At 48.3% G+C, this 23,935-nt stretch overlaps 2 protein-coding genes across 4 annotated transcripts; one reads left to right on the top strand and one right to left on the bottom strand.

The window, feature by feature from the left end:
* Window positions 1–55: 55 nt before the first annotated feature.
* On the bottom strand, window positions 56–15,967 carry LOC136528936 (synaptotagmin-3-like). 3 transcript variants are annotated; one of them, XM_066521946.1, is made up of 13 exons: window positions 14,704–15,366; window positions 12,615–12,713; window positions 12,449–12,501; window positions 11,863–11,913; window positions 11,605–11,728; window positions 3,957–4,075; window positions 3,767–3,868; window positions 3,616–3,690; window positions 3,426–3,502; window positions 2,816–3,065; window positions 2,327–2,674; window positions 582–710; window positions 56–477 (listed from the first exon to the last, which is right to left on the bottom strand). In XM_066521946.1, exons 4-13 carry the CDS (start codon window positions 11,902–11,904, stop codon window positions 349–351), a joined length of 1,395 nt encoding a protein of 464 aa, XP_066378043.1. In that variant the 5' UTR covers window positions 11,905–11,913; window positions 12,449–12,501; window positions 12,615–12,713; window positions 14,704–15,366; the 3' UTR covers window positions 56–348. The 3 variants fall into 3 exon arrangements, with proteins under 3 accessions (XP_066378043.1, XP_066378041.1, XP_066378042.1); XM_066521944.1 differs by lacking the exons at window positions 12,449–12,501; window positions 14,704–15,366 and adding an exon at window positions 15,389–15,967; XM_066521945.1 differs by lacking the exon at window positions 12,449–12,501.
* Window positions 15,968–21,378: 5,411 nt separating this feature from the next.
* Window positions 21,379–23,352, top strand: LOC136526452 (F-box/LRR-repeat protein At3g03360-like). The gene is made up of 4 exons (XM_066519116.1): window positions 21,379–22,395; window positions 22,498–22,677; window positions 22,816–23,100; window positions 23,320–23,352. The coding sequence occupies exons 1-4, from the start codon at window positions 21,379–21,381 to the stop codon at window positions 23,350–23,352; spliced, it is 1,515 nt and encodes a 504-aa protein (XP_066375213.1).
* The last annotated feature ends 583 nt before the right edge of the window (window positions 23,353–23,935 follow it).

The raw sequence follows: 23,935 nt of genomic DNA, 5'->3' as shown, positions 1-23,935 counted from the left end.
CAGTGAAGGCGCTTTTTTTTTTTTTCTGTCAGCGTTTGCCTTTCTCATCTGCTGATTCTTGTGGTGTCAACGTTTGACTACTCTTGAGGATTTGGTACTCATGCCTCACCAGTCACCAAATGTTGCTAGTACAAGGCTGCAAGTGCAAGCAACCAAACAAGCCCTGATCGGCTTATAATAACAGCAACAACTCACAAACCAGTCACACGCCTCTTGGCAGCCCATTGACGTTACAACTTTTAAGCTAGCTAACAGCGACAGATGGAACTTTGCACGTGCTGACTGCTGAAGCTGCATCACACGAGCACAAAAGGAGTGTGGTGAACTAAACTACGTACGACAGAACAATCACACCGTGCTCCATTTGGTCTCCACGTGTATCATCCCGTTCCTCGAGTTGATGAGGTGGTACTTCTCGTTAATCCGGCCGTTGTTCACCACATCCACCAGGTTTATATTCACATGCCCCAGCGATTCCTGGAAGATTGAGAGATCGAGCGTTAGCTAAGCGTTATGACTTATGACAGACAGCAAAGAGGGAGGAGATGCTTCGGCCTGCAACTGCAGCATGAATGACTTGCCTTGTTGCGGAAGGGAAGTCCGCGGCGTTTGCTTTTAACTTCGATGTGGATCTTATCTTCCACCGGAGGCTCGTCTACCATGAACTGGAACTCCTCGCTCCATCTTGGATCTCTTGTTTTCCTTATGACCTGCAACAGCAATGTACATAGGACTGGACCATGAGGAGGTTGTTGGAGGTAAGAGGTTTGGGTTGCTTGAAATTGAAGTTTTGTGAAAACTGAAACCTGCAAACGTGAGGTATGGGCACTTTACTCAGATTCAAGTGCTATAAAAATCAGAGGGAGGGGTGGCGTCGGGGAGCAACGCGCGGGATCGGGAGTGCGTGGGGGGTGCATTTGCCGCAGCAAGCAGGATGAAATCAGGGAGATACACATACACTATTATCTCTAACTATGGTAAAAATATTTGAGGCTATGGTAGTCTACCTTTTTTTTTTTTGAGGAAAGGCTATGGTAGTCTACCTAAATGACTATTATTGTTTTCTATGGAAACAACCCAACTAACCCAAGCGAACGATGAAGCCCCGCGACGTCCTTAACCATATGTTCATATATATAAGCTCCGGCGCAATAGCAGTACTCATTACATTACCCTCCCGATCAAATCCCGGCGGCCACGCCACAAAAGATGGGAAATTGTGTCCGCAGCAGCAGGGACGACGACGGTGTCATCAACGTGTTCGGCGGGGGCGGGCCCCGGGAGGTGAACTTGACGGCCAAGGACGGCCGAGTTCATCGCTGCATCAAGATTGGGAAGCGGCTGTTCATCACGCTGCCGAAGGAGAAGCAGGTGGCACTGATTGCAATCCCGGAGCGCGAGCTGCGACTGCTAACGTGGGGGAGCTCAGTGTGATGGAGCCCGGCACGCAACGTCTCTTTGTGAACGACGAGGACCTGCTGCTGGAAGTGTTGGTGCGCAATAACAGCATTGCGGGGGTCGAGGATCTTTGTAAATAACCTCCGTCTTGGAATTAATATAAGAGATTCTACTAGTGTTAGACACTAGACGTGTCCTTTATACTGCCTAGATGTACAGTAGTTAGAATTCCTGTCCGGACGGAGTACTTACTACCTTCGTAAAAAAATGGCATTATGGTTTTGTCCTAATAAGTCAAACTGTTGTAAGTTTGACCAAGTATAGAGAGAAATATTAATATTTACATCTAGTAGGTATATTATAAAAATATAGTTCTTGAGGTATGGGCACTATTCCAGTTTTTTTATTTGCCACCTTTGAGTGAAATGATTATGATGCAAGTTTGTGTATAGTAGTCATGGCACAATGAACTGCGCCAATGTGGCAATGTCTTTCTGTGGAAGCAGGAAGCAGGAGCTAGTACTGTTATGCTAGTGAAATTCTGGATCAGTTCTCCAAATGAGACTATAGGATGAACAGAGAAGTTACTCCTATCATTCTAAACCTTTCTGCCCAATTAGTTGTCCAGCCTATCAGGCCAAGATCTCAGAAGTCTGGACCTACCACTTCTCAGCTTAGACATTGCTACCAGTTAGGTAATTCAGTTCATCTGACTAAAAAATGAAAATCATAACCAATAAAGACGAAAGAAGTCTCAATAGGGTTAGGCTGTATGGTAACGTAGGCTTAATCAATAATCATATACTCTAACTAGAACAGGTAAAAAATGTCAGAGAACTTAAGATGTGGGCTTGCTACGTTTCGCAGTACAAATTTTAAAAAATAAATGAGCATTGCTACATAAGATTAAATAATTTGGTAGTGTTACCTTTGTTTTCTTCCGTTCTCCCCTGAAAAGTACCTCAGCATATGGATTAGTATGCCGCTTCCCTTCGACATCTTCTGCATTTTCTACTGAAACCAACAGCACCCCACCACTGGATTCACCGTCTGCTTCCCTTTTTATACTAGCATTACCTTCACCATCTGAAGCCATATTGTCTTCTCTGAAGGGATCAAATGTCAACTCAACAATGAGCTTTCCTCTATTCTTCTTGTTCTGTGGATCATTTGGGTTCATGCTTCGAACAAGGTCGAGTGTGAATAACTTGCTCTCGTAAGGTGTAAGCAAGCGGAGGGGAATTACTTGCATCCCCAATTTATCATGCATCTTAACCTGCACAATAAAAAACACACTAAGGTTATCGATTGGTGTCTCTCCTACCAATGCAAATCTGGAAAAAAACATATAGTTCATCACAATGAGCCATTATAAGGATATCAGAAGTAGAAAAGTAAGTTGCATACAGCTAGAGACCTTTTCCCAATCAAACATGTGAAGCTCAAGGACTTGAGTGTCAGGATCCTTGACTATGAACCTGAAGTGTTCATTCCATTCAGGATTCAGGTTGCTCATCTTAACAGATGTTTTCTTCCAGGGCAGTCTTTCACCACTCAGGCGCATCTTGACATAGGGATCAGATTTGCCAAGAAAGTCCATCTTGAGAAGATTCAGGGCTCTAATTACCTTTACATGCAAGATTCCAACTGGCTTCTTTGTAGCACCACTGCAATATGGTTCATAGAATAAAGAGTAATTAAATCCAAGTTCAATTGGAAATTTTGTTTTAAGAAAACTGGAAAGTGTTTGTTAAAATAGGACGATGAGCTATTGCTTGTGATAACTAGAAATTGTTTGTATTGCCATCCTATTCTTTGTTACAAACATTTGGATGTCATAAATAATAATTAAATCCACATTAACTTTGAGCTATTGCTTGTGATAACTAGAAATTGTTTGTATTGCCATCCTATTCTTTGTTACAAACATTTGGATGTCATAAATAATAATTAAATCCACATTAAGTTTTGTTGTTACTCATAGATGAAGCACTAGCTGTTTGGATTTCATTGCTGGAGAATTTCACCTTGCTCCGTCTAAGATAGGAATCTGTATAACCTTAGGCCAGTGATACAAAATTGAGATTTGCTTTGATATTTGATCCTGTGAGAAAAAAACGATAATAAGATCAGAGTGAACATATTATGTGCTTCTACGGTACATTTACTCAAGGGTTTGGGAATGTTTTTTTAATACAAAGCCAGGAGAACAGTTACCTGAACATATTGATACAAGACTGGTATGGCCATGACATCTCCCCCCAACAATTTGAATCCAAAATCTATACGTGGCTATACCCACAAAACTTGAGTTAGTAGTCTTTAATAAAATTATTAAGTGCAGGCGGAAGGCGCATATAATACATACCTTTTCCATTAGTGAAACACACAAGTTAGCAAAACAGGGAAAGCTTGGCACAAGTGACTTCAGAGTCACACGTGGTGTTAGCATTATATGCAAATCTTCAAGCTGAAAATTGCAGATATAGGACTTCAATACGTCAGTGAACTACCCAGCCTTATATGTATAATGCAGCCAGCCAGGGAGAAAAGCTAACCTGAACCGTCACTTTGAAAGAATGCACCTTTGCATTCACTGTTACATTTGCTGTGCTAGCCCACCGAATCACAGGCTCAATTACCAACTCTTTTTCTAGCATTTCGTAAACTTTAATGCCTGTTTTAAGCAAGTAAAGTTATGTGAAAGTTATATTCAGATGGAAGCCAAAACAAGTTGGAAACAAAGTAAACAGTGATCAGACAGCCGTTCCAAACCACAGTACAACTATAATGCATCATATTTTTTTCGCGTGCAGGCATATATGCCCGAATTTCATTAAGAGGACGGGAATGGTCAATAGACCTTACAATAAAGCCGTTAGCTGATGGTGGCGAGAGACCATCACCAAAGCAAACCGCAGCCTAGCTACTGGATTACCAAAAGTCGTATTACAAGACCACTTGGTTTTGCGACCATAAGCTAATCAAGTGAGCCAACGAAGAGTACCCTGCCTCGCACCAGCATTGCGCTTCTCTGATCACCTCCTGTGCGATTGCCGCCAAGTTGGACGTGATTCGGTTGAAGACCCTATTGTTCCGCTCCTTCCAGATTGTCCAGGTGATGAGCAGTAGCAGGGTATCGAACGGTGGCCGGCTGTCAGCACTCAGCCGTTCTCTCTGTCTCAGCCACCAAATTCCCAAGCTTTCCTCTGTCAGCGGCGTCAAGTCCTGTAACCCCAAAGGTAGAAGCAACCTATACCAGAGTTGCCTGGTAGTCACACACCCCACGAACAAGTGATCACACGTCTCGGATGCCTGGCTGCACAGGTTGCAGTCATCTGAATCCTGTAGGCCATGCCGCAATTGTTGATTTGCAGTCCAGATCCTGCGGTGAAGCACCAACCACATAAAAAACTTGACCTTCGGTGGAGCTTTAGTCTTCCCTAATTCCTTGGCACCAAGGAGCGCAGTTGATCCTTCGAAAAAAGCTCTATAGGTCGACGACACGCTGTACTTCCCATCAGGCGACCACTTCCATGTGAATCGGTCTGGCACATGCGGATCGAGAACAACGACGCGTAGGATTGCCCACACACGCAGGTACTGAAGGAGCACCTGCACAGTGTCCGCACCATGAATTTCACGCGCCCACCGGTTCTGGAAGAGACCATCGTTCAGAGACATCTTCTTTCCTCTCGGTGAGATGGCAGCGAACAACTGAGGCGCAAATGAGCATAGCGAACCAACATTGGACCAATTGTCCGTCCAAAGTTTTGCTAAGGCCCCATCGCCGATGATCACAGTCATGCTGGCGTCTATCATTGCGACTACATTCTTCTCAGCACGTGCCGGCAGTGTAGCCCAGCAGCGATCAGGCTCAACTCTGCTTAGCCATTCCCAACGTAGCCTGAGGGCTAGCCCAAAGAACCTGAGATCCAAAACACCTAGGCCGCCCAGAGATGTCGGACGACAGACAGTAGTCCAGGCCAGTTTGCATTTTCCTCCTAGCGCCTTGTCAGTACCGCACCAGAGGAAAGCCCTGCGACGTCTATCAATCTGCTCAATGGCCCAGGTCGAGAGGCAACACGCAATGCTAATATGCACCGAGATTGCCGACAACGTGACCTTGGTCAGTAACACTCGTCCCGCATGCGTGAGCAGTCCTGACTTCCAAGTCGGGATCCTCGCGGCTACTGAATCCACCAATGCTTGCTCCTCTGCACGTTTCAGCCTCTTTAGCGACAGCGAAATGCCCAGATACCTGCACGGGAACGGGGCGACAACACATGGGATGGCCGTTTGCACATCCAACATCATTTCTTCAGTGCAGCGAATCAGCGAGGCAACACACTTATCAATGTTGGCTATTAGTCCAGACGCCCCCGCAAATAGCAGCAGAATCTGCTGAAGGTAGGTGAGGTCCTCAGCAGCCGGCGTGACGAAGACAACTAAATCATCCGCGTAGAGCGAGGCCCTATGCTTGATGGATCTTCCTGGCAGTGGAGCGAACGTGCGGAGACGACCAGCCTCCCGAATCAATGCATTCAGCGGCTCCATAACCATAACAAATAGCATTGGCGAGAGGGGATCCCCTTGCCGTAGCCCCCGCGCGTGCTATTCTCCTTCCTGGGCGACCATTGAGCAGCACCTTCGTGTTAGCAGTAGACAACAAGATCAAAATCCAATTAGTCCATCTTCGAGGAAAGCCGACATGTTCGAGGACGTGTAAGAGAAACGGCCAAGCCACTGAGTCGAAGGCTTTGGCAATATCGACTTTGATTAGCACTGCTGGGAATTTCTTGCTATGCAACCATCGACAAGCAAGTTGCACCGATCTGAAGTTGTCATGGATGGATCTTCCCTTGATGAACGCGCTTTGATTCATCACTACAATATGTCCCAGCCTTGGTGCTAGCCTCCTCGCCAAACCCTTGGCGAATAGCTTACTGAAACTATGTATTAGGCTTATGGGCCTATAGTCCTTTAGTCTTGTCGGTGCCGAGTTCTTCCTAAGCAAAACCATCAGAGCGTCATTCAGTAGGTTGAAGCTTCGTGCATCCAGCGACCAAAGCACATTAAACACGTGCACGACGTCAACTTTGATGGTCTCCCGTGAGGCCCTGTAGAATGCCCCGCAAAAGCCATCTGGCCCAGGTGCCCGGTCCAGCGGCATAGCCTTGATGGATTCCCAAATCTCTTGTTCAGTGAAGCAGGCATCGATGCCTGTAAGGTCGAGCCATGGCAGCAGTCCATCAAGAACCAGCCCATGAGACCGCGTGAACGGCGTACCCAGGATGCTATGGTAGTAAGTGTAAATGAGGTCCTGCTTGGCTTCATCAGCCGAGAACCACTGCCCCACATGGTGTATTGCAAGAATGTGGTTTTTTCGACTCCTGTGGCACGCCTGTAAATGAAAAAATTTGGTGTTTGCGTCTCCATCCTCTAGAAACCTGATGCGTGAACGATGGCGCGCAATCGTTCTGGCCAGTGAGGCGAGTCCCAGGCTCTGCCGCTTTAGGCCACTCCTGAGAGCAAGCTCATCATCAGTGAGTGCCCTCTCCTCTTGCGCCTTGTCCAGCTACACGACTATCTCCCTTGTCTCGAAGAGCTGGGTGCGCACGCAACCAATGTTCTTTGCACTCTAGCTCCTAAGGGCTTTTGCTGTAGCTCTCAGCTTGTAGTCCAGCACACGGCATGCGTCAGCACCCGGCAATGTGCAGGACCAAGCCTGGTGAACGACATCCTCATATCCATGTTGGCATATCCAGAACGGCTCGAACCGGAAACGTGGCATGGCCCACGGCTCAGTTCGCAGCTGTAGTAGAAGAGGTGCGTGGACGGAACAATCCGAGGACAGGGTCCTGAGATGGTGACTGGAGAAAAGGTCCAGCCACTGAATGTTGGCGAACGCTCTGTCAATACGTTCGAAAGTCGGGCGCCTTCGTTCGTTGCTCCACGTGAAAAGCCTACCATGCAGGTGAATTTCCTCTAATTGCATGCTGTCAATGGCACGCCTGAAACGCCGCATGCAGCGTAGGTTCAACCTATCATTGCTCTTATTTGCGGCCTGATAAATCAGGTTGAAGTCACCACAGATGAGTAGTGGCCCGGCGATAGCGGCGTTCAGGTCAATCAACTCATCCAGAAACGCCTGCTTCATCCCGTCGAGCACTGGCCCATAGACGACAGTCATCGACCATGGCGATGCGTCATCCGCCACCGGCTGTAGACAGAGCGTGATCGAAAAGGAACGACAGACACGGCTGGAGACAGCCCAAGCATTAGTTTGCCACGCAACAACAATACCCCTAGAGGCCCCGACGGTCGGCAAGCACACATAATCAAGCGCCATTCCCATTAAGTCATTGGCCATAGCAGCCAACATTACAGCAGTTTTTGTCTCCACGAGACAAGCGACCGTGGCCGACTCCTGCGCCACAAACTCTCGTACAACATCACGACGCGCTCGCGAATTTAGACCACGAACGTTCCAAATCAGAATGTTCTGAGCTAACATAGCTAAAACATGGAAAGGACGACTCAGGCGTGCGTAGCCCTAGACCACGCCCGTTACCTTGGTCGGCCGACAACCTTTCCCTAGGTAGTACGTCTGCATGGCCACCCTGGTCTCCACCAGTAACGGCGAGGTGAAGGCGGTGTGGAACTCGTCAAATGATGCCGTGTCTGGCTCCTGCGTTTCCACCTCCACCCCAAGCTTCTTCATAAGGATCTTCCTTGCTTGCGCTTCGGGCTTGGCCTCACGGAATTTGCTCTTTGCAGCTAGCCTCTCACTCCTCTTGGGCAGCAGATCCTCATCATCGATTTCCCTCCCTCTTACTGGCCTCATGGTTCTAAGGTTAGGCGTGGAGAGAATTGCCTGAGGAAGCGGAGCCCTGAATCTCACAACGAAGTCATCCACCGGCACAGGCACGACTGCGACTGCTCCATCATCAGGTTCCTGGCCCATCAAATCCTGAGGGGCCGTGGTATCCGACTGAGAGGGGATGTCGTCATTCCCGGGTGACTCCGAGCTGAGGCAAGAAGTCACTGGCCCCAGCCCAGTAGCGGCCCAAGTTACATCCCTGACCTCCAAGCCTGCCATGAGAGCCCACTCGTCCAAGCTAGCCCCAAGTAGCCGCTTCGTGGCTTCAGCTGACACGTCCGCCCTGCAATTCCAAATCTCAGCTACATCACCGCGCATGCATGCCGCATGGCCCGCAACCATTAAAAAGTCATCATCAAGCATTCTCCCAACAATCCCCTTTTTCCGGCTGCTCAGGGCATGGGCTACCCCCGGGTCACAGTCGATGGTGAGGACCCGCGACTCCCCCTAGTCAGCCAGAGCTTTCGGCGTGCAGCAGAGCATGGCCTCTGTGCACATCGGGTCTTCAACCAACATCTTGACAGGAGAGAGTGAACGGTCAGCTCCTGGACCGAGGTCAACTTCTTGGTCCATGGCCTCGTCGACACGTGTTCGGACCTAGCCAGAATTCCGGCTGCCAGGCGCTGCACCGGAGATTGCACCCAGCTGCGACATGACTGGGCACTCCACCTGCCCCACCTTGATGACGTTGTTGGTCCCACGCGCCCGAAATTCTGGGCCGGACCCGCGACCGAGCCTCGGGTCGCCGTCACTGCCAAACCTCGTGGTGCGCGGCCGAGCACCGGCGCCGCCGCGGTCGGAGAATCCCGGCCAGTACCCATTGAAATTGTTGTCGCCACTATTAGAGTCGGTGTCGTCGCGGCGCCTGTAATCCTCGTCGGCGGACGTCGGCGGCGTATGCCAATCTTGGTACTCAATGACGCGCAGGCGCACCAGGTACCGAAGCGCCGGTACCTCAGCGTGGATGACCTCCTCCGGCCGAAGGAAAAGGGGAGGCCCAGCATCATGTTGTTCTTCCTTCTCCGGGATCGCCATGATCTTCTCATCAGGAATGAGGTCAGGGTGAGCACACCAGGTGGCGACATACAGCTCGCGCTCGTCGTTAGGTTCATCTACGGCGCCATCATTGGCCAGCACGACACGGACGTAGGATGAGCCGAGTATCGTCTGGGCCGTGTCCTCAGATCTGGCATGGGACGGGATGCCCTTCATGGCCACCAAGACGCGGAATCGGAATTCCCCAGCAGAGGCCATGATCATCCTCGACCATGGCCGCCACCACAGACTGAACGGGCCACCCACCTACGGCGGCGTCCCAAGGACGAGCTCAAGGTCCTCGCGGCGATTGAAGCGAACAATGAAATCATCTAGCTAGAAACAACGCACCGACGCCTGATCATCACCGATGCCGAAGCAGTCGCGCAGATGGTCCCGCACCATGGCTGGGGAAACCGGTGGCCGTGTCCCAACCACCAATGCCAGCAGGGCGAGGGAGGACAAGGCATCCTCAGCCGCCTGAATCGACGTAGAACGAGGGACAACGACCATCTCCAGCAGCGGTTCCCGCGCACGTGTTGATGGCGATGCCGGTGGCTGGTGTAGTTGCCGCGGAGGGGGGATGTGCTCGACGTGGTCCAGGCCAGCGACAGGTGCGCTCGGCGCATCACCACCCCCTGCGAGACGAGTCTCGTCGCCCCAGAGGCCGCCTGCACCTGAGGGTGGCTTTCCTATGGCTCGCAAGCAGGCGGAGACCGACGACGAGTCTGCTCTGACGATGATAACTCCGGAGCGCCTGAGGAAGCCCAGTCCGTACGAGGCACACTGGCATGGCGGCGGCTGGTAGGTGAATGGCGACGACGACACGCCACATCCCCACATCCACGTGCACGCGAAGGGGACCACCCACGCTTTCCAGCCCAGTTGTCTGTGTGGATGGTGCGGGGACAGTCGCGTGCTTGGTGGCCCTCCTGCAGACATGAGAAGCACCTGGAGGGGAAGGTGCAGTTGACTCGCACATGGTCCTTGCCCAGGCAATTGAAGCACAAGCCGACCAGGTGCTGTGGCACCGGGCGAGCCCTGCTGGCAGGGGCTGCGCGGCGCCACCGCCTCTGGCTCTCGACCTTGCGGAACCCGTCAACGTCCGGCTCCACACTCAAGCGCGCAGGGTGCACGGCAACAGACTTCATCTTCTCCTGCGTGGCTCTGGCAGGGCGGGGCACCACCCGGCGTGCCGCAGCCATGAAGCCAGAAGGCTCAGCACGGCGGCTGCGGTCCCTGCGCTGGCGACGAGGACGCACAGGGGCCTTCCCTTGACCAGGGGGAGGCGGGGATTTAGGCTCCTCTAGGGACTCCTCAGAGTCGGAGAAGCGGAGCCTCCCTCCCGGCGAGGTGGAGAATGGCTCGGCGTCGGGGTTGAGGGAGCTCGAGCGCATGATGTGGGCTGCATGCGCGCAGCGGCCAACGGGGGGAGCACGAGCGGGCTGGCCTGTCCACCGGAGTCCGCGTCGTCCGCCTCCTCACACTCATCAGCCCACGAACGATGGGAAGGGGAGCCGCGTTCCATGGAGGCGAGCGGTGGAAGGGTGTTAGCGGTGGACGGACGGGTGGGGTAGAGGTTTGGGTGGTCGGCGCCACCGGAGGGGCAAGCGACGTGGGGCTAGGTGGACGCCGGCGCCGGTGCCGTCCTCTGTTCGTCAGCACCTCCTCCGCGCACAGCAATGTATGAAGACCCAAATGGTAATGCATCATATCAGAAGAGTGGGATCGGCTTTATATTCTAGGAATAGTTGAGTTTCACACATTAATAGAGTGTTTGGTTTGAGGAATGTTTAGTCCATCATCTTCTCATTCATCACTTTTTTTTTTGGTTTGTAGAATGGAATGGGTTGATGCATCATCATCACCTCATTCCTCACAAGCTAATAATTAGTACTAGTGTGAGAAATGGAGTCATTCCATGAAATTCGAGGATTGGAATCATGATACACCACCTAATCTAGAATGGTTTGATTCCTCAAACCAAACACCCTATAATTTTTCCACCAATCATTTCCTTCAAAAAATTTATAAGTTTGCACTAAGTTAGAGTTGGTTAAGGTTAATCTCATTGTTTGAACAAGGACAGTTGAGGGCTGGTGGGTGGACTAGACTTTGAGCTGCAGTACCTATTCAATCTGTTCATATCACAGACATAAGTTATATAACAGTAGGAAAACAAAAACATATTTCGTGTAGTAATGACAGTCATCGTTTGAGGAGCCAACGTGCAATATCACTCAGCACATTGCACCACAACAGTAAGCTATCTAAGAGAAATGGCAGACCTTGAAATGTAGGTGGAAGAGTCCCAAGTGTCAACTGTCCAAATTCAATTGATTCTATACCATATTGTCCAACATATTGATCAAATATTGGCCTCGTCGCACGTTTTATACTGTTGCATATTGCCTGTGTTCGTGGAGCAGAAGAACATTATTTTGGCTAATCATGCCTCCATTTAAAATTTATACAACACAGAAATGATGTACTGGTGCAAAATAAACTAAATTGTACCAAATAAGCCAAATAAAAGTTGAAAGAACCTTATCCAGAAAAGGCCACATGTCAAAAATAAACTTGTTCATCCAGTCAACCTGCAAAACAATAAGATGTTGCAAACCTTTAATCAGCGAAATATTGTGTTTGAGCATTTGCAACACCAGCTTCCAATTCAAAAACATTGGAACATTTTTTTAATAACAGTTGGATGTGTGGAAAAAATATGACTCATGCTAAACAACCCAATTCCCGTCTAACTCCTCAAGAACTTCAGCAACTATATAGGATCTTTTGACGTGACACCTAAACTAAAAGGAATGTGTCAAGTGATTCTTCTCGTTGGTGGCAGCATGGTACCACTTTGTAAGTCTCATTTCTCAAAATGGATGAATGAGTTCGCATATCCTTATTAGGTGGGGAATACATGTTTTAAAACTAATGTCTCCAAAAAAAAGACTAAATATATAGTGAATATATTTTCCACATCAATTTAAAGGTGCATCACTGTCATGATTTGTTTTAATTGAGAAACTTAATGCTAATATTAAGATGTTTTTTCAAACATAAACAATGCATAAATTTATTTTAGCAGAACACAAAACGAGGTTCAATTTCTTCCGTAAGACTTACATTCCTACAGAGATGTTCCTCAAGGTTTGAGTAACATGCAGTTTGTCTTACACCTGCATTCACTCATTAAACAGGCACTAAGTAGTTTGTCTTACTACGAACATTCAATCAAGAAACAACAATAAATCATTGGATTAGTAGTGTAAGCTATGAAGTATGTACTCACCCGCTCATAGTCTGGGCTCTTCACCCATAATGGAATATCTGGTATTGTTCCCTGCAGGGTTTCAGAATCTAAATCTCGTAGAGGTTTAACGACAGGATCCTGTAAAGTCAACCATGAGAAACCAGATTACGCTGCAATATTATTGACACAGCACAATAATTACCATAAATGCAACCTCTATGGAAATTTGTATATTCATAATTCATAATAGTATTGGCTGCTATAACAAGGTAAAAATGATGTGAGGAAAAAAAGTATTTGGGCCCAATATTTCTGGAAAAATTAAGACTCTCTCTTATGGATTAGATTTCGGTTAAAAAATGGACTAGTTATTGGTAGTTACAAATTCAAATTTCAATCTAGCTGCAATAAATGAAAATATCGTTTCACGATCTCAGTTTGCACTACTAGAGAACACTACGCCAAAGCTATCTTTTTGAAAATGTATATGCCTTCATGAAACATGATCGATAGTAATTCACTAATTGGTGATCCATAGGTACAAGGGTAGCATCAATTACATAAATAAAGAGGAAAAGGTGACAATAAAACCCAATAAGTTATATATTTTTGTCCGAAAAGCTTAATAGATGTTCTAAGCGGGTCCATATTACAGAGTTGGAAATAATGTAAAACGGATATAGTTCTCGACTCTGCAGAGGCAAGTTGTTAGTGTGTGCTATATTGGTGTTAAAATGAAATTGATTTTATGACTTTCGGTTGCACAATATCTCTGTAAAAATGACAGTTACGGCTTTTCTTTACTTAGCGTTGTGGATCTGATTCTTTCTTTTCTTACCAACTAAGCTATCCAAATGTCATTGTAGTCTCAAGTAGACTGCGTTCAGACAAGTACGCTATAGATATATAGTATTTATTAAGTTCCCAAGTTGGATTTTATTCCCATCATATTCAACAACTGCACGTCATTTTCATTCCTGTGGGCAAACTGATGAAACCACCAGTAGTTTTGCGCGAACCACATGCTGGAAAATGATTCCAAAGCATATATTATTAGACAGCTATTAAGAAAAGCATCACTCAAATATGCCTTAGTACGATGCTAATTAAATAACTATTACTGCATCGTTAATTATAAGCACCAGGTGATAACTATGCACCCCGCCATAATAATAATATGCACTAACCCCGTTTCACATTGGCAACATTAAACAAATGCACACATACGTAGACGTACGTACAGATATATCTTACTGCATGCACTTGGCATATCCTTTCTGTCCTGCAGTCTGTCTACTGGACAACTATGTGTTTTATACAGTTTCAACACATGAATTTTTTTGCACCATAGAATTAAGATCCAATAGCCTCCACCCTCCTTCTACCTTCAGCCTCCAGTCTTCTTCTACCTCCAGACAATCATAAATCACAAGATCATAGATCCACAGATCATAAGAAATAATTTTTTTTTCTATGGAAGGACAAATCACACAGGAGGAAGAGGAGAGGCCTACTGGCACCATGCGACAGACCGATTGCGTCACGGTGCGGGTGGGGGCGTCGGCAGAACGTCAAGGTGCGGCAAGGTGCAGGCGGGTGTGCAGCTTCGTCGGAGAACGCGTGCATCAGCAGAACAGAGGGAAGGAGAGAGAAAAAAATCCATGTGTTTTTTTTTGCGCTAAAACATACGTGTGTTGTATAGCCTTTTTGTTCTGTAATCTTGCAAGCTGCTTTGTCCAACATAGACAGAGACACATAACCTACACGGTGAATCGATCGTGTCACTGATCCACTAGAGGAAAACCCCCTCACACAAACTCCAGCCGAATCCTCCTCCACTACAACAATTTCTAACCTGAAAGTCGATATCTGCCTGGCAGTGCCCATCCGTGCAAATTGCCACTAGGGAACGGATGGGAGCGAACACAATCGTTCGTTGGACAAGGCAAAAAACGAATCAGATACGCAAGCCGGCGTCAGTCGGGAGGCCATTCAAAGTAAGGCTTCAAAGCTGGAAAAAAGTACTCTCAGCTGGCTGCTGGCCAACTATTTCTGAAAAGAACCTACGGACAACCCAAGACTCCAGAGGCGTACGTACAGAAAATCGCTCCAGCTGAGGTAATCTCACCTGGACTTTGGAGGACCGCACGCACAATCTTCCCCACGTCGCATCGCCACCGTGTACAGAAATATGGAATAAGCAACGAGTCACTAGTTTTCTTAAAAAAAGAGAGAAAAAAAATCCTCTGCTTTTAAGAAATCAACATAATATAAAGAACGAGTCACTATTCACTACGTGCTTGGTCGCTGTTTTTCCTCCTAGCAGAGACGCGATCGAAGGGAAAGCTATAGGTACCCGAAAAATCCTCGTTGTATAGGTACCCAATAGGAGGGAGGAACCAAGCAAACATATATGATATATCCCAATTAAATCTTCCCCAACCATACGCGGCGGGGCTGCGTAGTCGATGGCCAGCTTGCGTGTGCCGTCGTGTGCACTGTGTGCAGCTTCGATTCGGGGAACGAAAGCCGTCGTGGTCATATACATGACATGAGTGCATCCTGATATGATTTGGTGCAGACGATCGGGTGGTGGTGGACCTGGGCTCCTGCCCGATACGTGCACGCACAACGCACGGAATGGACGCGCATCGATCGATCGAATCGCCGATTCGATTCGGTTCTCACGGCACGACCGATTGGAACTAGCGCGACCGGAGCACGGAAACTCGGAGTACGTAATCAGCAACGCGGCTAGTGCAGTGCTGCGGGGGATAGACGACGGCGGTCACCGTACGCACGCACGCACGTACCTGGAGGCGGCGAGCGGCGGCGAAGTAGCGGAGGTAGACGAAGTACGCGGCGGCGAGGCCGATGGGGAGGCCGAGGCAGAACCCTAGGACGCCGCCCACGATGCCCATCGTCTATCGTCGACTCGTCGTCGTCCCTGCCGGCGCCGCGCCACTACCCCAGGCGCCGCGGCAACCGCCGCCGCATGGGGAGTCGGGAACCGACCGCGCGCGCGCGCGGAGGTTGCTGGTTGTGGGTGCGGTGGTGGGGTTTCGTGGTCGCTGCTTGCTGCTGGTGTTCTTCCTCCTCCTCCTCGGAAGCGTCGAATGAACCGAGGCGGCGGGGGCAACAACTGGAGCAGTATAGTAGAAGAAGGGCTGAAGGAAGCAGTGGAGGCGGCGAGCTGGCGCTGGCGACGGGCGGAGTTTTATTATTGCTTGGGATGGGGACGGAGACTGGGATGCTCCGTGCGCGCGCGGCGTGGAGATGGCGGCACTTGGCAGGCGGGGTTTATGAGGGCTCGCGGTCCCCAAGCCAAGGCGGCCGGCGCGACGTGCCGCGCGGGTGGTCTGGCCGACGCCTGGTGGCTGGTGGACTGCAAAAGGGAAACCACCCGAAATGACGATTGACGAGATCACACGCTATTTTGCGGGGAACTCCACGCGGCCTCGCGCCCAAAGGGCGCAACCGTCGGTCGTTGCGGCGGCGGCACGGCGGCACGGCCGGGCTTGCCACGGGCTCGCTGCCGGGTCGCGTGTTGCTTTCGGTGACGGTCCAGGCTGTTCGTTTGGGTCAAGTTGGATTGTGTCACCGTCCTACTAATTCGATCCAGTACAAGCACAGCGATAGAAGTATCTAGAAGCTATTAGAACGATGGATACAGGTTTGGAAGGGGAAGAAGGGAAAAGGTGAAATCTAGCCGCAGCTAGCCTCGAGCTCGCGCTCGCCGCCGGTTCAGGTTCTGGTCCTTCGACACTCCTTGCGGTGATTGGTGGTAGTCCTTTTATGTTGGCTTGCTTTCCTCCTTGGAATACTGAGGAGCCCGGTCCTTATCTTCTCTCGGTCCAGGTCCAGCCCATGTCCCTTGATCGGCCCAGCCCACGGTATCTCTACTAGTATCATGACAGATTGTTGGAAGTAGGTTTGCTTGGCGTCGTGTCAGGGATTATCCATGTAAGCCCAGACCAGGCATTCTCAATTACCCCTCTCGTCTATATTGCTCTATACTAAACTCGAGAGTCGAGACCTCCCTTCTTCCTAATCCAAAGTCCAAACCGTTCATAAACTGAGCGTTGAATGCTGTTTGAACACCAATTGAGAGGTGTGTGCTAACACGTCGATCGGCGGCTGACATGTCGCCAGATGTTTTGGGCTGGCATTTGTGCAGGCATTCAGCCCGCTCGCACTTGGGCTTTCTTTGGAAATCTGGCTGGACCATAACCTAGACAACATTCATAGGAAGATTAGATTGAGAAGTAGAGTATTGGCTAACGTACGCTTCGTTCGAAACGCAAGGTAGCCCGCATGGCCGCATGCACGCGAGAAGGTACGTCTCCCAATCTCCGCTTGGCTTCCCTTGCCGCCCTACGCGGTACGCGCAGTACGTGCGCTCTACGCCGCTGGCCGCTGCAGTGTGCAGTCTCACGCCGTGATGAACGAATCAATTGTGGAGAGCCGCGGAGTCGCACAAAGAGCCACAGAGGCCATCAGGTTTGTTGCCTTGCTGCGCTGCGTTTGAATCATCTAATTTTGCAGATAAAAAACTTACGTACATAATTGTTTATCAATAATTATTTGTTTATCATAGAGATTAGGCAAGATCACTCGTCATCAGATTAGATATTGGTTCATAGTTTGCCCAAGATTAATATTAGAAGACATATCACACACAAAAAAAAAAACTAGCTCTTTGCTTGTGTTAATTATGTTGATAAATTGGTAAGACCACGTGAAGATTTTATTGGAATTGTTCATGTAGATGACGCAGGACACTACCTCTAGTCACATTTATTCCGTGGATATTTCCTTAGAAGGCTCCCCTCCGCAGCCCTCCCCCTATGCCTAATGTAAGGGAGGGCGGAGCGCTGGTTCTTCAGAGTGGTGGCGTCGCCCATGCCGGTACCTGCAATGACAATGTCAGCATGGGGCGACATCGGGGCGCTAGCTGCAGGAGCGCTTTGCGAGGTTTCTGGGCGAAAGCTCAGCCTAGCTCTTAGTTGGGACAGCGATGATGATTTCCTTCTTGAAGGTGTCGCTGAAAAACCTCTGGTGGTCATGGCTTGGCTATTGGGAAGGGGCTAGCCTCGCGGTGGATGTGGGGCTCCTCGCCGTCGTCGGCCTCAGGTGTGGCCAATGGTGCCAGTATTTGTTCGTGGTGCCCAAATATCGCTATCAGTGTCCTTACTCTACCATCATCCACGAGCCTTGATTGCCTTGTCTCACCAAATGACGGGTTAGCGGGACCATGATTCCCTCTCTTGGATCTCCTCGTTCTCCTTTTGTCATCCCTCCCTCCTTTAAGATTTTCTCCCCTCAATGGGCGTTGGTGGGTGACGATTGGATCCCGGAAGTGCCCCAAGATAGTGCAAATCACGACCGTCGTCTGCCTTCTTGGCTCAAAGCTTAACAGTTGCTTGAGGATTGGAGGTTGTCGGAGTACTGTCACTTGACAGTGCTGTTTGTCTATGCACAATGACATGCTGGGCACATCTCAAAAACCCACACCGGTTCCAACCCCTTCTCTTTGATATTTTGCACAAGTTCTAACTGTCATGCTTCGCTTCCGGTGGCTAGTTTTGCCTTTCTCCATGATCCTTGGTTGCCTTGTCTCATCAAATGCCGGTAACAAGACCATGGTCCCCTCTCTTGATCTCCTTGTGCTCCTTTTTGTCGGTCCTCCCTCCGTTGAGGATTCCTCCCCTCATTGGGCGTTCGCGGGCGTCAATTGGGTCCGGATGTGCCTCTAAGACAATGTAATCACGACTGTCGTCTGTCCGAATCGACTCGAAACTTAACAGTTGCCGTTGGAGTGGAGGTCATGGAGTTCAGCCTCTTGGTTGTGGTATCGTCGGTGAACCACGACGCGCAAAACTGAAAGCTTACCTCTGGGGTGATTGGCTACCGCGAGTTGACAAGAAACTTTTTCTAGTTTGCCACAGTTTGGTGCTCTATAATAGCTAGCGCTCTGCACCAACAAAAATCAAAAGATGTATCTGTAACCAAGTGGCTATTTAAATGCCAATCATCAATATATCATCCAGGTGGGGATTCTCTCCCCCCATTGACTTATAAAAAAAACTTAGTGCCTGCATAACGAATTATGTTGTGAATTTTACAATTGTTTACTGAATTAATAAATGGTTTTTACCGAATTGCATGTAAAATTTTTACGTGGGATACCCTCTATCAGTCTTGACCCACTAAAAATGTGCCATCAACCTTGACTAATCGGATCCCACAGTCTTTGACTCTTTTCTCGGACGCATGCGGCATGCATGCTCACCCCTTAACACTGTTGATGCACCGGAGCCATTAGGTTAGGGTTTCGGGTTGTTTTCCTTAATTATTATTGTTACAATAGAGATATATAATCTAGTTAATAACTAATGCCACACCATCCATCTTCCATCCTCCGCCCAAATAAAAATTTGACTTTTGGAGAAAAAAGGTGAAGTGATAAATATTTGTGCATGCCACTTCTAATCGTAGTATATATTATTCACCTTATTTCCTCAAAAATCTTTGTCACCCCATGTTCCTGTAAGCAAAGTTTATAGATACGTTCTCCCTATTTATTTCTTCTTCCCACTCATTTGTGAAGGCGCGTGGTGAATACATGCCAACCGAAAATAGCTATCCAGTCCTTGTGTTTTGTTTGAGAGAAAATTCTTTGACCCTAAAAAAAAAAGCTTACCTGTCCCTTTCTATTTTGAACTTACCTATTTGGACCGAAAGTTGCTCTTCCGTTAGTTTTGGGACTCAATAGTGTGGAATCAGAGGTGAAATGATAATTTTACCCTGGACGAAAAATGAATCACTGCAGGGTTTAATTGGTTTGTGTTCGATTTGGAGCAATATTCAACATTGTTTAGGATTGTCATAACTAAACCATGCGAAATATTGCTCCATATTAAACACAGACAAGAGTGCCCCTCCAACTCAGCACGTTGGCAATCCATCTCCATTAACTGGTACCTGCATTACAACCGCTAGACATGATTATCGAAGCTCGAACTGCCTTTGGAAGCCCCATCTTTAGGTAGTCGTCATCACAGCATGCTGGATCATTTGGACAACTGGAAATAAAGTTATCTTTGATAATGCTAGTTTCACCTTAAATACCTGGAAGGTTGACTTCTGGAAAGAGCTTGGGTTGGTTTGTATCAAGGGCAAGCAAAATGTTAGTGTTCTTCTAAATTTGTGGAGAGAGAGTCTACTATAATTGTAATGTTCCTTTTCTATTTGGCTTTGAAAGCCTTGTAAACTGTACAATTCACCATATAATAAAATTTTTAAGTAGGCTCCCCTCCTAACTCCTAAAAAAAACATAGATAAACTAACTCTACATCTGATTTATTTTTTTGCCTAGGGGTAAAATCATCATTTCGCTCTGACTTAAAATTGTTAAGTCTCAAACTAACACAAGGGCCAAACTAAAAATAGCTTTGAGACTAAACAGGCATGTTCAAAACAGAAAGGCCAAGGAAGGAAGCTGAACCTTTTTTTTTAGGAAAAAATCCTCATTAACTCCCTCAACTTTTGCGAAAGTCCGTTTTTTCTCTCCAAACTCTAAAACCGGGTAAAACACCTCCTCAACTTTTAAAACTGTTTATCTTACCTCCGCCTTGTTATAAGCGGTTTTAAAAGGCGGTTTTGCCTTTTTCTTTTTTATTTATTTCGGCTAAATTTTTGAAAAATCATAGTAAATCACAGAAAAATCAAAAAATAAAAAATCTAATTTTATTGGACTCCACATGAGTAGATCTACACAGTAAATATATAATATGGCATGCCTTAGTACAAAGTCTTTGCTGTGGCTTTAGATAATTGCTTTTCTGTAATTAAATGGAATAATTCATAGCTGTAGTTTCTATGATCCAATTATGATGAAATTTTTATGGTGGGCTAATTATTGTATGCTTAAACTGTAGTAAAAATTTCATATCAATTGATCATGTACAAAGTCCAGCTCCCTTCTCCTGAATTCGAATCCAAAGGAAGGCAGCAGAGACAAGCGCTTGGCGGGAGGGTGAAATGGCGAGGAGGGCAAAGGGGGCGCTGGGGGCTGGCAGATAGTGGTGTTGCGATCAGGGCGCACTAGAGGCGTGCTCGTCCTCAGCTACGAGTGCGCGCGTGAGGCGAGACGAAAGTGGATGGGGTCGGCACAAAGACGAACGGGGGCGGATTGCACGAGCGTCAGGACAATGAAATGTCCAGCCCAATTCATGATTTGAGACAAGAGAATTAGCCGGGCCAATTTAGGCCTTGTTTAGTTCCTTCCCTAAAGTTTACTCCCTTTCTCATCGAATGTTTGGACACATGCATGTAGTATTAAATATAGACTAAAAATAACTAATTGTACAGTTTGCGACTAATTTGCGAGACGAATCTTTTAAGCCTAATTATTCCATGATTTAACAATGTGGTGCTACATTAACACATGTGCTAATGACGGATTAATTAGGATTACTTATGAATTCTGTAATTTATTTTTTTATTAGTATCCAAACACTCCATATAACATCTGATGTGACACCTTGAAACTTTACGCACTAAATTTAAACAAGGCCCTAGTGTTATATCCATATATCCCTCGTATTGACCCTCCTGGGGTCCAGCCTGGCACCTTGCTGGCGAGTAACCGCCTGGCCTTTAGCCATTTTAGTTGTGCCTCCCCTCTCCAGCTCTCGTCTCCTAAATTCGAATCCAAAGGAGGGCAGCAGAGATAAGCGCACGAGTGGAAGAGTGGCGGGAGGGTGAAACGGCGAGGAGGGCAAAGGGGAGAGCAGCGTCAATGGCGTACCAACTCCGCGGCGGCGGCGGAGTCGCCCCGGACCTGAATCCGCTGCCTCCAGAAGGCGGTGAGCAGGCGCCTCCCCCGGCGGCGGAGGTGGACCGCATCTCGTCGCTGCCGGAGAAGGCGCGGCTGCGCATCCTGAGCTTCCTCCCGCTCAAGGCGGCGGTGAAGTTGGGGATGGTCTCCAACAGGTGGTCGCATCTCGTGAACACTCCACAGTGGCCGTGCGACTCCATCCTCGCGATCCACATCCGCCCCGCGACGCAGGGGCCGTGCGGCTGCCTCGTCCCCACACACATCCGCTCCGACCAAATCATGCCGCTGCTGGCTAACGAGCTGGGCCGCCGCGGCCGGGGCCCGGGCCACCGCCTCCTCCGCTTCTTCCTCAAGGTCGACGACGCCCAGACGCGCCCCGACGACTTCTACTCCCTCCTCGACTACGCCGCCGACTGCGACGTAGAGGACTTCTACGTCGACGCGGGGCTGGGGCCGCCCGAGGTATCGTTCAACTTCCAGCGGGCGAGCCACCGCCTCTTGCGCTTGGTGCTCTTCGGCGTCGGCGTCAACGAGGCCCATCGTCGACCTATGAGCCAGGTCCGCTCCATCAACACGCTCGAGGTCATCACCATCGAGAACACCAGCCTCGGCGACCTCGAACTCAAATGGGTACTCCTCTTGTGCCCCCGCCTGCGCACCCTCGTCCTGCGCAACTGCCGCGTCCTCACCTGCGTTGATGTCACGGCTGCAAGCGAGCGCCTGGTGAGGCTCACCGTCGCGGAGTGCCCCCAGGTCGACAAAATCAGTGTCAGCGCCGCCGCCTTAGGCCTCCATTCCTTCCGCTACATCGGCGACTTGCTCCGGTCCGTGGCCCTCCCTCCAACCTGCTTCGGGGATCTCCGCATCTGCTTCACGAAAGCGACACTTGTCGACCCGATGCAGTACCACAACTGGCTCGATGCACTCCCAAATCTCTCCAACCTCGTCAACCTCACCATATGCAGCAATGCTCTCAAGGTTTGTGATCGATCGATCGGATTCCATGCACGCATGTTTGGTTTTGTCGTCGCGATGCCACCAACTGACAGAATCTGTGTTGTTGCTTTTGCTCTTCTGCAGATTATGTCTGCCTTGCGTAACAGGGAAAATTTCCAGACCCAGGTGGCCAAGTTGAGTAACCTGCAGAATTTGAGAGAGCTGCGGCTGGTCTTGTATAGAATGAACACCCTCATGCTATCCCACACGTATGGATTCCTCAGGATGTGCCGCTGTTCTCGGCTGAGAAATCTCTTCCTGGAGGTCAGCGCTTGGTACACGCTAGTGAAATGCAGTTCTAGTTCTAGTTAGTAGTAACTCTGTCTCACGTGCGTACTGCGTACGCTCATGCTCGTCGTATTCACTTCTATGTTTCTGATGAATGCTTGATTTATGCCTCAGCTCCCAAAAGCCAGAACTGATTCCTTCGTGGATGCTGTCAACGGGTTGGCCGAAGAGCCAGCGATGGATGGCTTCGAGAGCCTTGTGAAGGTAAAGATAAACAACTTCCAGTGGCAGTGCATTGAGATTGAGCTGGTGCACTTTTTGTTCAGAAAGGCCAGGTCCCTCCAGAAGCTGATACTAGTTGCTCCCAGGGGGACAAATCCAGAAAGGGATCAGTCAGGCAATGCCATTTTCCCAGATTTAAACCTGCTGTGTCTCGAAAAAGCTCCAGCGAATGTGGAGGTACAAGGTGCTCAGTTAGTTCTTTGGTTGTAAAATGAAGGCAGTTCATCGAGATATCTTTTTGAGCAATTAGTTTTCAGTCAGCAGTTATGTTCTGGCCCTAAGGTTTGGTTTGAGATACCATTTCACTGACAAGTTGGACATATATTGGACAGTCTTTTAATCGGGAATGTGCATGGAAATAAATGCTGATTATGCATTCTGTAATTTCCCTCACAGTTGTACTACCGCAAAGAGATCCGTTGTCTATAACTGATAATTCCATATGGTGTTCCCACTATCGACATTTTAGCCTTGTTTCTGAAAATAGAGCAGCTGCTGCTTTCATTTTTCTTGTGCTATCTATGTGTGTTGATATGTTGGTGAAATATCATCATATCATTGGATTCAGCTACATGTTTGAGATACCAATGAACATCATCATATCAATCTGTGTGAATAAACTTGAATAAAGGGTTAATGTGGGGACTCCTTAAGAACAGAACTGGTTTGATTTCAACTTTCAACATAGTGAGAGGAACTGGATTACACTGATTGTTAACACATTATGAATCTAGTATGCGCTATTGCGAGGATGTTTAATAACATGCGAACTACTTGTGTTGTATTGCCCTTACTTTACTTCTGGTACCTGGTCTAGGCTGAACTTCATATGCGATTGCCGTGATTGATCTTTATTCGTTTTCTTTCAACATAGAGGACGTGCTTGCTTAAGCATTTTGCTGAGTTATATATTTCAGACACTTGTGAAATATCATCATATTGGTATGGCCGTATGGGGATGCAGATGCTAGTGAAATATCGCATCAAAACTTCTGCAAATAAAAGTAGTCCA

The sequence above is a fragment of the Miscanthus floridulus genome, chromosome 19 (assembly GCF_019320115.1).
Source record: "Miscanthus floridulus cultivar M001 chromosome 19, ASM1932011v1, whole genome shotgun sequence".
Classification (NCBI taxonomy): domain Eukaryota; kingdom Viridiplantae; phylum Streptophyta; class Magnoliopsida; order Poales; family Poaceae; genus Miscanthus; species Miscanthus floridulus.
The sequence above is the reverse complement of the archived record's forward strand: the minus strand, read 5'-3'. Positions and strand labels throughout refer to the sequence as shown.

Excerpts from the sequence above, each read along its gene's own strand:
- LOC136526452 (XM_066519116.1), top strand. The coding sequence starts at position 21,379 with ATGGCGTACCAACTCCGCGGCGGCGGCGGAGTCGCCCCGGACCTGAAT. Across the intron at positions 22,396-22,497 it reads TATGCAGCAATGCTCTCAAG|ATTATGTCTGCCTTGCGTAA; the intron begins GTTTGTGATCGA and ends GCTCTTCTGCAG. Across the intron at positions 23,101-23,319 it reads AAGCTCCAGCGAATGTGGAG|TTGTACTACCGCAAAGAGAT; the intron begins GTACAAGGTGCT and ends TTTCCCTCACAG.
- LOC136528936 (XM_066521944.1), bottom strand. The coding sequence starts at position 15,496 with ATGGGCATCGTGGGCGGCGTCCTAGGGTTCTGCCTCGGCCTCCCCATC. Across the intron at positions 12,714-15,388 it reads CCGCCGCTCGCCGCCTCCAG|GATCCTGTCGTTAAACCTCT; the intron begins GTACGTGCGTGC and ends TTGACTTTACAG. Across the intron at positions 3,066-3,425 it reads CCTATCTTAGACGGAGCAAG|TGGTGCTACAAAGAAGCCAG; the intron begins GTGAAATTCTCC and ends ACCATATTGCAG.